The 12,520-nt window shown below is 30.8% G+C and overlaps 1 protein-coding gene across 5 annotated transcripts in view; it reads right to left on the reverse strand.

The window, feature by feature from the left end:
- atcayb (ATCAY kinesin light chain interacting caytaxin b) overlaps positions 1-12,520 on the reverse strand; it is a 28,665-nt gene that overhangs the window by 371 nt on the left and 15,774 nt on the right. For all 5 annotated transcript variants that reach the window (XM_062023832.1, XM_062023829.1, XM_062023831.1 and 2 more), the window contains 7 exons: positions 10,273-10,375; positions 10,067-10,198; positions 9,917-10,003; positions 9,707-9,805; positions 8,144-8,170; positions 8,021-8,074; positions 5,399-5,445 (listed from right to left, as the gene is read on the reverse strand). In XM_062023832.1, the coding sequence (XP_061879816.1) occupies positions 5,406-5,445; positions 8,021-8,074; positions 8,144-8,170; positions 9,707-9,805; positions 9,917-10,003; positions 10,067-10,198; positions 10,273-10,375 (542 nt within the window). In that variant the 3' untranslated portion in view covers positions 5,399-5,405. The remainder of the gene's footprint in view (positions 1-5,398; positions 5,446-8,020; positions 8,075-8,143; positions 8,171-9,706; positions 9,806-9,916; positions 10,004-10,066; positions 10,199-10,272; positions 10,376-12,520) is intronic.

Below are 12,520 nucleotides of genomic sequence, written 5' to 3' on the forward strand. Positions count from 1 at the left end.
TTTAATAATTAAATATATATACATATATATATACATATATATATATATATATATATATATATATATATATATATATATATATATATATATATATATATATATATATATATATATATATATATATATATATATATATATATATATATATTAGGGATGCCGATAAATGCGTTAAAATGTAATATCGGAAATTATCGGTATCGTTTTTTTTTATTATTTTTTTTATTAAATCAACATAAAAAACACAAGATACACTTACAATTAGTGCACCAACCCAAAAAACCTCCCTCCCCCCATTTCTTTCTGTTATTAATATTCTGGTTCCTACATTATGTATCAATATATATCAATACAGTCTGCAAGGGATACAGTCCGTAAGCACACATGATTGTGCGTGCTGCTGCTCCACTAATAGTACTAACCTTTAACAGTTAATTTTACTCATTTTCATTCATTACTAGTTTCTATGTAACTGTTTTTATATTGTTTTACTTTCTTTTTTATTCAAGAAAATGTTTTTAATTTAGTTATCTTATTTCATTATTATTTTTAAAAAGTACCTTATCTTCACCATACATGGTTGTCCAAATTAGGCATAATAATGTGTTAATTCCACGACTGCATATATCGGTTGATATTGGTATCGGTTGATATCGGTATCGGTAATTAAAGAGTTGGACAATATCGGAATATCGGATATCGGCAAAAAGCCATTATCGGACATCCCTAATATTTATAAATATATATATATATATATATATATATATATATATACAAACTGTACATATATATATATATATGATAAATAAATAAATAAATGTATATGTGTATATATATATATATATATATATATATATATATATATATATATATATATATGTATATCTATATATATATATACACATATACATTTATTTATCATATATATAGATATATATATATACACATATACATGTATTTATTTATCATATATATATATATATATATATATATATATATATATATATATATATATATATATATATATATATATATATATATATATATATATATATATATATATATATATATACATATATATGTATATATACAGGGGCTCGCCGTTAAAAATAGCATCGATCAGCCGTGTACAGAAGGAGTTGAAAAGATTAGCAGCTGCGCCTTATGTAACATGGCGTCCTCAGGGAACATGATGTGTGAGGATCATGTGACGCGCACACACACACACACACACACACACTGCAAAAAGTCAGTGTTCAAAAACAAGAAAAAAAAATACAAAAATGAGGGGTATTTTATTTGAACTAAGCAAAATTATCTGCCATAGAACAAGAAAATTCGGCTTGTCAAGACTTTCCAAAACAAGTAAAATTAGCTAACCTCAATGAACCCAAAAATACCTTAAAATAAGTATATTCTCACTAATAACAAGTGCACTTTTCTTGGTAGAAAAAAAAAGAGACCTTTTTGCTCAATATGTTGAAAAATATTCTTAAATGAAGTAAATGCTAGTGCCATTATCTTGACATAATGATATGCGCTCGGCATTACATTTCTTGAAACCAGCAAACTTCTACTAAAATCTAATTTATTGTTCTTAATGGAAAGGCAACAAGGCAAGAGCTTGTTACTCTCGGGGTCTCCTAGCCGCTCAGGCAAATCATATTGTCTAAAAATGCATTTTTCCATGGATAACATGACATCATCGCACCAAGTGCGTGCTCTTTCAGTCAATTAGTGCGCATATATACAGCCCGGCCCCCGGCCAAAAAATGTTTTAATTGTAACTTGGAAGAATTTATCTGAATGTACATGAACTATTTCTGTTCAAAATTGTTAGAAATGTCACATGTTAAATGTTTAAATATGAACTGTCAGTTTACTGTACTGTGCCAACTGTACTACTATATGAGTACGTGTTTTATATTGTTTCATTGAAAATAAAACAGCAAAGTCCATTTGGCTGTCATCTGTTTTAATTATGAGACACAATTGTGTCAAAATCATGATTTTTTTTTTTTCATGCTTGAAATAAGAAATGATGACTTTAAAAAAGTAGTTTTCTACTTGTGAGTGTTGATGACACAGCTTTGCAACAGTTGATATTCTAGTTTCAAGCATGTTTTACTCAATATAGGTCATCAAATCTCAGCAACAAGCTGTAATATCTTACTGAGATCATTTAGGACCAAAACACTTAAAACAAGTAAAACACTCTAACATAAAATCTGCTTAGTGAGAAGAATTATCTTATCAGACAGAAAATAAGCAAATATCACGCTTATTTGACATATTTCATCTTACTTAGATTTCACTTTTTGCAGTGCACACACACACACACACACACACACACACACACACACACACACACACACACACACACACACACACACACACACACACACACACACGCACACGCACACACACACGCTTTAGCACAGGCGTGACAGGGGCAGGCCTCATGCAGGTGTGTCCAAAATGTGGCCCTTTATACTTATATTGGAAAATAGGCACATTTAAACACTCAAATAAAAATATTCATGGCTCTTGAGAAGCCAGAACAATATTTAATGCTTCTTCTGCCGAGAAAGTATATTGTGTGTCTAATTATTTTATTCAATTTTTTTAAATTAGACTTAGACTTCCTTTTATTGTCATTTAAATTTAGAACTTTACAGTACAGATAAGAACCACATTTTGTAGCATTAGCTCATGGTAGTGCAGGATAAAAGAGCAATAAGGTGAAGATATAAATAAATAGATTACTGTACAGATAAATATATTGCACTTTTGCATATGCATCCATGTTTATGGATGTATGTTATATTGTCTTTATATTCCATCCAGTTAATCCATTTTTGGGGGGGAATTGAGGGGATTATTATGATGCGTTGAAGAGTCTTACAGCCTGAGGGAAGAAGCTTGTTTAAAACAATTTGTGTGTAAAAGTACTCTCTAAGCACATCAGCAATACTCTGATAATAATTATAACCGTGATCATTTTGGTCACAAAAACCGGGAAGTGACTTTTTTTTTTTTTGTCCTGTCCAGCTACTCAGGTAAATCATATAGTTGATGTAGATGCCAATATTTGCTGTACATATTTACTTTACAAAAGATAATTAAGTGTGGGATACTTCTCTTGTTGCTTTATTTGTATTTGACTATATAAAATGGATTCATATTATTATTTGGTGAATGACTATTGTCAATTTCCTGGAAATGTATTATAGTATATAACAAAACAATCAATTTGTATATTGAAATAATGCAGGCTTGTTTTAAAAAATTAGATTGAGAAATTGTAATTTAATTATTATGTATTAGTAATAATCCCTCATTGAATATTCCAACATAACATCAATTATAATTTCTCAATTTAGTTTAATTTATTAATTTAATTTAAATTAAATGTATTTATTTAAAAATTATATATATATATATATATATATATATATATATATATATATATATATATATATATATATATATATATATATATATATATATATATATATATATATAATAATGTTAAAAATTAACTCCATCACCCATATTTTTTATTAATATATAATACATACAATGTTTTTTGTGGTGTATATTATTATTGTATTATTATATTGCTACATGTTAACAATATAGCATTATATTTTTATATGAAAATAATGCATGCTTGTTTAAAAAAAATATATATATATATATATATATATATATATATATATATATATATATATATATATATATATATATATATATATATATATATATATATATATATATATATATATATATATATATATATATATATATATAAAATGAAATATATATAAAAATTCACTCCATCACCCATATTTTTATTAATATATAATACATACAATGTTTTTTTGGGTATATTATTATTGTATTATTATATTGCTACATGTTAACAATATAGCATTATATTTTTATATGAAAATAATGCATGCTTGTTTAAAAAAAAAAAATATATATATATATATATATATATATATATATATATATATATATATATATAAAATGAAATATATATAAAAATTCACTCCATCACCCATATTTTTATTAATATATAATACATACAATGTTTTTTTGGGTATATTATTATTGTATTATTATATTGCTACATGTTAACAATATAGCATTATATTTTTATATGAAAATAATGCATGTTTAAAAAAACATTATATATATATATATATATATATATATATATATATATATATATATATATATATATATATATAACCACCATATATGTTTTTTTAAACATATATGGTGGTTATATATATATATATATATATATATATATATATATATATATATATATATATATATATATATATATGTTTTTTTAAACAAGCATTATTTTCATATAAAAATATAATGCTATATTGTTAACATGTAGCAATATAATAATACAATAATAATATACACCACAAAAAACATTGTATGTATTATATATTAATAAAAAATATGGGTGACGGAGTTAATTTTTAACATTATTTTTTTATGTAATTTTGATTTAACTGTTATTGATGTTGTTATTTTTAGTAATATTAATAATAATATGAATGTAATATGACTCACAATATATAACAATACTATACGTATATTATGAATGTAATAATAATGACAATAATAATTACAATTAATAATAATATGTTGTCTGTCTATCTGTGTTGGCCCTGTGATGAAGTGGCGACTTGTCCAGGGTGTACCCCGCCTTCCGCCTGAATGCAGCTGAGGTAGCCTACAGCACCCAGAAAATGGATGGATGGATGAATGTAACATTTTGGCCGCCGCTTCCTAGGACCAGCGTAGGGAAATACTATAGAAGTGAACGCAACATACAGAAGATGACATTATTAGGGACAGCGTGGTGCAGTTGGGAGAGTGAGGGTTCCTGGTTCGATCCCCACCTTCTACCAACCTAGTCACGTCCGTTGTGTCCTTGAGCAAGACACTTCACCCTTGCTCCTGATGGGTGGTGGTTAGCGCCTTGCATGGCAGCTCCCGCCATCAGTGTGTGAATGTGTGTGTGAATGGGTGAATGTGGAAATAGTGTCAAAGTGCTTTGAGTACCTTGAAGGTAGAAAAGTGCTATACAAGTATTTACCATTTACCATTACTGTAAGTGCATGTTAGCACTGGGACGTTTTAGCCGCTCACCGAGTGTCAGTTTTCGCTTTGCATCCCCTTTGCCCAGCTACTGTAAATTGGATCTGGGACCTGTCAGGAGACCACCCTCTCTGGCCCCTGCCGCACCATATGTCGGCGGCCCCAGGAGAGAGTTCCTTGCGGGTCACAGGTCAGTTACGCAGACCACGGGGCTGACATTACAAACCGAGGAGGGCGTGTCGTGTCACGATGCGGAGCGCTCGCTTACCTTCGTGTCAGATGTCACGGCCGATCTCGGCGACGGTCGACTTTGGCCTGGAAAGGGAACACACGTTTGAGACTTGTGTCATAAATACTAGCACTTATGTAAGGTTCAACGTAGTCTTCAGAATCCTCCTTTGACTCAGCGTTCTGCTCATGAAGTAGCAATGATAGTCACACACACACACTAGGTGTGGCGAGATTATTCTCTGCATTTGACCCATCACCCTTGATCAGGGAGGTGAGGGGAGCAGTGAGCAGCAGCGGTGGACACGCCCGGGAGGCATTTTTGGGCTGTATATATGCGCACTAATTGACTGAAAGAGCACGCACTTGGCGCGATGATGTCATGTTATCCATGGAAAAATGCATTTTTAGACAATATGATTTGCCTGAGCGGCTTGGAGACCCCGAGAGTAACAAGCGCTTGCCTTGTTGCCTTTCCATTAAGAACAATAAACTAGTTTTTAGTAGAAGTTTTCTGGTTTCAAGAAATGTAATGCCGAGCGCATATCATTATGTCAAGATAATGGCACTAGCATTTACTTCATTTAAGAATATTTTTCAACATATTGAGCAAAAAGGTCTCATTTTTTTTCTACCAAGAAAAGTGCACTTGTTATTAGTGAGAATATACTTATTTTAAGCTATTTTCGGGTTCATTGAAGTTAGCTAATTTTACTTGTTATGGAAAGTCTTGACAAGCTAAATTTTCTTGTTCTATTGGCAGATAATTTTGCTTAGTTCAAATAAAATACTACGGAGCCCCTAAAGGGACATGGGGGAATTTTTTTTGTATAATTTTTTATTTTTATTTTTTTAGACATGTATCTCATGCACACGCGAAACTTTTTATAAAGTTATAAATACAAAATTAAAAAAATTAATTATTTTCTAAATTTGTTTTTAGACATGTATCTCATGCGCACGAGAAAAAAAATTATTTATTTATTTATTTTTTTTTTTTGAAAAAATGTATAATTATATAAAAAAATTATACTTTTTTTTTTTTATAACTTTATAAAAAGTTTCTCGTGCGCAAGAGAAACTTTTTATAAAGTTACGAAAAAAAAATAAAAATTACATTTTTTTTTCTCGTGCATGTCTAAAAAAATAAAACATTTTTTTTTATAACTTTTAAAACTATAAAAAAAATGTAAAATTTTAATGTATAATGTTTTTCTCTCGTGCGCACGAGAAAAAAAAATTCTACTTTTTTTTTTTATAAAAAAAATGTTTAATTTTATAAAAAAATTATAATTTTTTTTTTTTTTTTAACTTTATAAAAAGTTTTTCGTGCGCAAGAGAAACTTTTTATAAAGTTATAAAAAAAAATAAAAAAAATATATAATTTTTTTTTCTCGTGCATGTCTAAAAAAAATAAAAATACATATCTAATTTTTTTCTCGTGCGCACGAGATACATGTCTAAAAAACAAACAAAAAATTCTACTTTTTTTTCTCTTGCGCAGGAGATACACGTCTAAAAAAATATTTAAAAAATTTATAATTTTTTTTTCTCGTGCGCACTGACACATGTCTAAAAAATGTTTTTTTTTTAAATTATACATTTAAAAAAAAAAATTTTTAGACATGTATCTCGTGCGCACGAGAGAAAAAAATTATAATTTTTTTTACATTTTTTTAAATAAAGTTTTGAAAGTTTTTCATGTGCACGAGAAAGTTTTTATAAAGTTATAAAAAAAAAATATTATAATTTTTTTTCTCGTGCGCACGAGATACATGTCTAAAAAACAAAAAAATATATACTTTTTTTTCTCTTGCGCAGGAGATACACGTCTAAAAAAATATTTAAAAAATTTATAATTTGTTTTTCTCGTGCGCACTGATACATGTCTAAAAAAAATAAAAAATTTTAATTTTTTTTAGACATGTATCTCGTGCGCACGAGAAAAAAAAAGTATACATTTTTTTTATAAAGTTTTAAAAGTTTCTCATGCGCACGAGAAACTTTTTATAAAGTTATAAAAAAAATAATTTAAAACATTTATAATTTTTTTTTTTTTTTTAGACATATATCTCGTGCGCAAGAGAAAAAAAATTATACTTTTTTTTTTTTAAGACATGTATCTCCTGTGCACGAGAAAAAAAAATACACTTTTTTTTTTTTTAATAACTTTATAAAAAGTTTCTCGGCATTACAAAAAATAAAAATAAAAATAAAAAATTTAAAAATTTAAAAAAATATAATTTTTTTTTTTTTTTAGACATGTTTCTCGTGCGTACATGTCTAAAAAAATTAATTAAAATTAAATTTAATTAAAATTAAATTTCCTCCATGTCTTTTTTACCCCTAATTTTGGTGGGGTTTTTTCTTGTTTTTGAACACTGACTTTTTGCAGTGCAGGGAGTTAATGGGTCCCATTTTTATAGTCTTTGGCATGACTCGGCCGGGGTTTGAACTCACGACCTACCGATCTCAGGGCGGACACTCTAACCACGAGGCCACTGAGTAGCTTTTTAGACCACTGAGTAGGTTTTTGCATGGACATGCATGGATAATTATCCTGAAGTGAAACTCCAGGTTCCCAATAAAGTCAAAAGACTAGAATGAAGTGCGCTGAAAATAGCAATGGAATGTACACACGCTGGATAAAGAATGGGGTCACCTTTCTTTAGGCAGCAGCGTCGATGCCTTGGCGTGTTGCTGCTCTTGGTCCATTCTACAATCACACAACATTATGACATTGGTGCCCAGCGTGAAGGTCATGAAAGGTTTAAAGCTTCGTCACCTGGCTTTGATCTTTTCATCGTCGTACCTGGGGAAAAAAAGTAAAAAGATAAGAAGCAGGAGTTAACACTCTTATAGGACTAATATCTGCTCACGTGACAAAAAAAGGACGGAAAAAGTGATTCAAATTTGTATTAAATTTTGGTAACACTTTAGTATGGGGAACAGGGGCACCGAAAAGGGGGGGTAAAGGAGACGGATTCTAGGGGCCCATGATGGAGGGGGGCCCAGAGAGGCCCCTAATAATGATGAAATTATAATGTTGCCGCTGTGTTGGGGGCCCTGTAAAGATTCTTTTCATGGGGCCCAATATCCCTAGCGGCGCCCCTGATGGGGAACATATTCTAAGTAACAAAGACCCTTGTGCAACGTTCATATTGTTGTTACTCAGACCCGTTGCATTTTGTGGCTTTTAATGCCTCACAATCAAACACTTTTATGTTAAAATACTGAACAGATGTTTACCTTATCCCAATAAACATCTGTTCAGTATTTTGTGTGTGTGTGTGTGTGTGTGTGTGTGTGTGTGTATCTCAGCTGCATTCGGGCGGAAGGTGGGCTACACCCTGGACAAGTCGCCACCTCATCACAGGGCTAACACAGATAGATATATTATATTATATAATATATACAATATATAACAAATCCCAATTACCATGTACAATATTACAGTATCTGTAACAGCAGCAGCAAAAAAATACAATGTTTTTGTTTTGTTTTTACCTTAAAAAGTATAAAACCTTCTTTCTTTAAACTACAGAAATGTTTCCCCCTCAAAAAAACAACTTTTTCTTGAAAATATACAACTGTATTCTGTCAAATTTAGGTCTTCATTCATTCCATTGAGGTCATCAACCTAACTGGTTCAAAACAAGTAAAGAGAAATTGGCTGGGGGCCGGGCTGTAAAAATTAAAAAATTAAAAAAAATAAAATTAAAAAAATAAAATTAAAATTAAAATTAAATAAATACAAAAACAAATATATATATATATATATATATATATATATATATATATATATATATATATATATATATATATATATATATATATATATATTCCTTGCTCACTAATTGACTGAAAGAGCACACACTTGGCGCGATGATGTCATGTTATCGATGGGAAAATGCATTTTTAGACAATATGATTTGCCTGAGCATTGCCTTTTTGCCTTTCCATTAAAAAAAATAAACAAGTTTTTAGTATAAGTTTGCTGTTTTTATGAAATGTAATGGCACTAGCATTTACTTAATTTAAGAATATTTTTCAACATATTGAGAAAAAGGGTCTCATATTTGTTTTTTCTACCAAGAAAAGTGCACTTGTTATTAGTGAGAATATACTTATTTTAAGGTATTTTTGGGTTTATTGAGGTTAGCTAATTTTACTTGTTTTGGAAAGTCTTGACAAGCCAAATTTTCTTGTTCTATTGGCAGATAATTTTGCTTAGTTCAAATAAAATACCCCTCATTTTTGTATTTTTTTTTCTTGTTTTTGAACACTGACTTTTTGCAGTGTGTTTTGTGGAGCCCTGTGGTGACCCCTGGTGGCGGGAGTAACTTACTGCAACACACAGTCCGGCACCTGGACATGTTCCATGGGGATGAGCTGGTTGAGCTCCTCCAGTGTGTGCACGTATCGAATCTTATCCAAAAACTTCACGCTGCAGAGAAACACGCCACACTCCTATTTTCAGTGCTGCTAATTCTGACATTTCAAAGTGAGTTTTTCCCACAATAAAGTTGTGTTGTATTCAAAGTGATTGGCGCTTTACCTGATGAAAGGGCGCGAGATGGCCAGGACGGTCCTGATGAACCAGGTCGGGTGAGCGATGATGAGACATTTCAGGTTCTTCCTCAATCTGTCGTCACAAATCATTTGGAATTTCAGCATGGTGACCGCCCGTGAGGACACTCTGTCTTACTTCCTGTCGATCATCTGGTAGCATCTCCTCAGCCAGCCAATGCCGGGCATCTTCCTGCGAGGCGTGGCTCCGTTCAGATACACGATCATGTAGTCGTCGGCCACCAGGAGCTCCAGGCTGCTCACCACGTACCTGAGGGGCAAGGCCATGACAGCAGCAGAGTCAAGGTGAAGCTGAGAGGAAGTGACCACGCCTCGAGGTCTTACAGGAAGAGGTTCTCCATGATGTACGCGTAGTCGTCACAGCTGCTGTCGGGAAGGTAGCAGGCCGCGAACACAATGATGGCGTTCAGACCTTCTCCGTAATAACCTGACGAGACGAGACAGCGGGGTGGTCTTAAAGGAAGCAATATCATCATTCTCTGAACGGCTGACAGTTAGCACACTGCAAAAAGTGAAATCTAAGTAAGATGAAATATGTCAAATAAGGGTGATATTTGCTTATTTTCTGTCTGATAAGATAATTCTTCTCACTAAGCAGATTTGATGTTAGAGTGTTTTACTTGTTTTAAGTGTTTTGGTCCTAAATGATCTCAGTTAGATATTACAGCTTGTTGCTGAGATTTGATGAGCTATATTGAGTAAAACATGCTTGAAACTAGAATATCAACTGTTGCAAAGCTGTGTCATCAACACTCACAAGTAGAAAACTACTAAAAGTAATAATTTCTTGTATGAAAAAAAAATCATGATGTATGCATATCATTATGTCAAGATAATGGCACTAGCACTTACTTCATTTAAGAATATTTTTCAACATATTGAGCAAAAAGGTCTCTTTTTTATACTGAGAAAAATGCAGTTGTTATTAGTGAGAATATACTTATTTTAAGGTGTTTTTGGGTTCATTGAGGTTAGCTAATTTTACTTGTTTTGGAAAGTCTTGACAAGCCAAATTTTCTTGTTTTATTTGCAGATAATTTTGCTTAGATCAAATAAAATACCCTTCATTTTTGTATTTTTTTTTCTAGTTTTTGAACACTGACTTTTTGCAGTGTGACCTTTTAAAGAAAAAATATGACATTTTATTTTCGTATGATTAGAACTACTTAGGAAAAAATTTACTCTCCAAAATGTTTTTATTCTTTAAGACTACTATTATTGAAAAATATCACCTTTTTATGCACTCTTTTAAGACTATGATCATTTTTTGAAAAATTAGGACATTATTATCGTAAAATAGAGTTTTTTAAAGAAAAAAATGCAACGGTATTCTTGTAGGATTAGGACTATATCACAAAAATTCTGTTAAAATTACATTTGTATTTATTTGTTTTACTTTAACATTTCTTTAACAAAAATAACTTAATTCCCCAGCAAATTCGACTTTTTCTTGATAAAATACAACTTGATTTTGGTCAAATTCGGGTCTTTGAAAAAAAAAAGCCAACTCACATTAAATTACTATGTAATAAAGAAACATTTACGTTAATTTCTTTTTAAGATAGCAACATTGAAAAAAAATGATGTCTTTATTCCTGTAAGATTAATTTCTGTACGACTTTATTCTCAGGGCATTCCAAATTCATTCTTATTGTACAATTGGGGCGGCATAGCTCGGTTGGTAGATCGGCCGTGGTAACATCTTGAGGGTTCCAGGTTCGATATCCGCTTCCGCCATCCTAGTCACTGCCGTTGTGTCCTTGGGCAAGACACTTGACCCACCCGCTCCCAGTGCCACCCACACTGCTTTAAATGTAACTTAGATATTGGCTTTCACTATGTAAAATCGCTTTGAGTCACTGGAGAAAAGCGCTATATAAATATAATTCACTTCACAATTGCATATTTATTACATTACCAATAAATTAATTTCCTGACCCATTTATTTATGCAAATACATTTGTGTTTATTTCATGACTAATTTGCATATTTTTTGATTTGTGACATGACCATTTGATTTGTTTAATAATGACATTATCATTCATTACATGACCAATTTATTCATTTGATTACCTTTTATTTACTAAATTAACCTTTATGTATTTCATTATTAATATAATGACTTTTTAATTAATTTCATGACCTATTTATTCAATGGGCTGTATATTTATTTAACCAACTGTCTATTTATTTCACAACCAATGTATTCATTTGATTACGTTTTTTATTTATTTCATGACCAATTCATTCATCCGGTCACCTTTAGATTTATTTATCCGCTGATTTATGCAATAAAATGTTCTTTAATTTCATTGCAATACCTTTTTATTTATTTCATGACGGCCATCCATCCATTTTTCTACCGCTTGTCTCTTTCGAGGTCACGGGGGGTGCTGGAGCCTATCTCAGCTGCATTTCATGACGTATTTATTTACTTCTTCACTATAAAAGTAGGTGACATTGTTATCACCAGGAAAGATGAGGTCACCTACCTAGGTTCCATTCTAGAGGTCAATCTTTCCTGTGATAAAATGGCAACCAAGGTAATCAAAAAGGTCAACCAACGAACAAG

This window comes from Entelurus aequoreus, linkage group LG16 (genome assembly GCF_033978785.1).
Source record: "Entelurus aequoreus isolate RoL-2023_Sb linkage group LG16, RoL_Eaeq_v1.1, whole genome shotgun sequence".
Taxonomy (NCBI): domain Eukaryota; kingdom Metazoa; phylum Chordata; class Actinopteri; order Syngnathiformes; family Syngnathidae; genus Entelurus; species Entelurus aequoreus.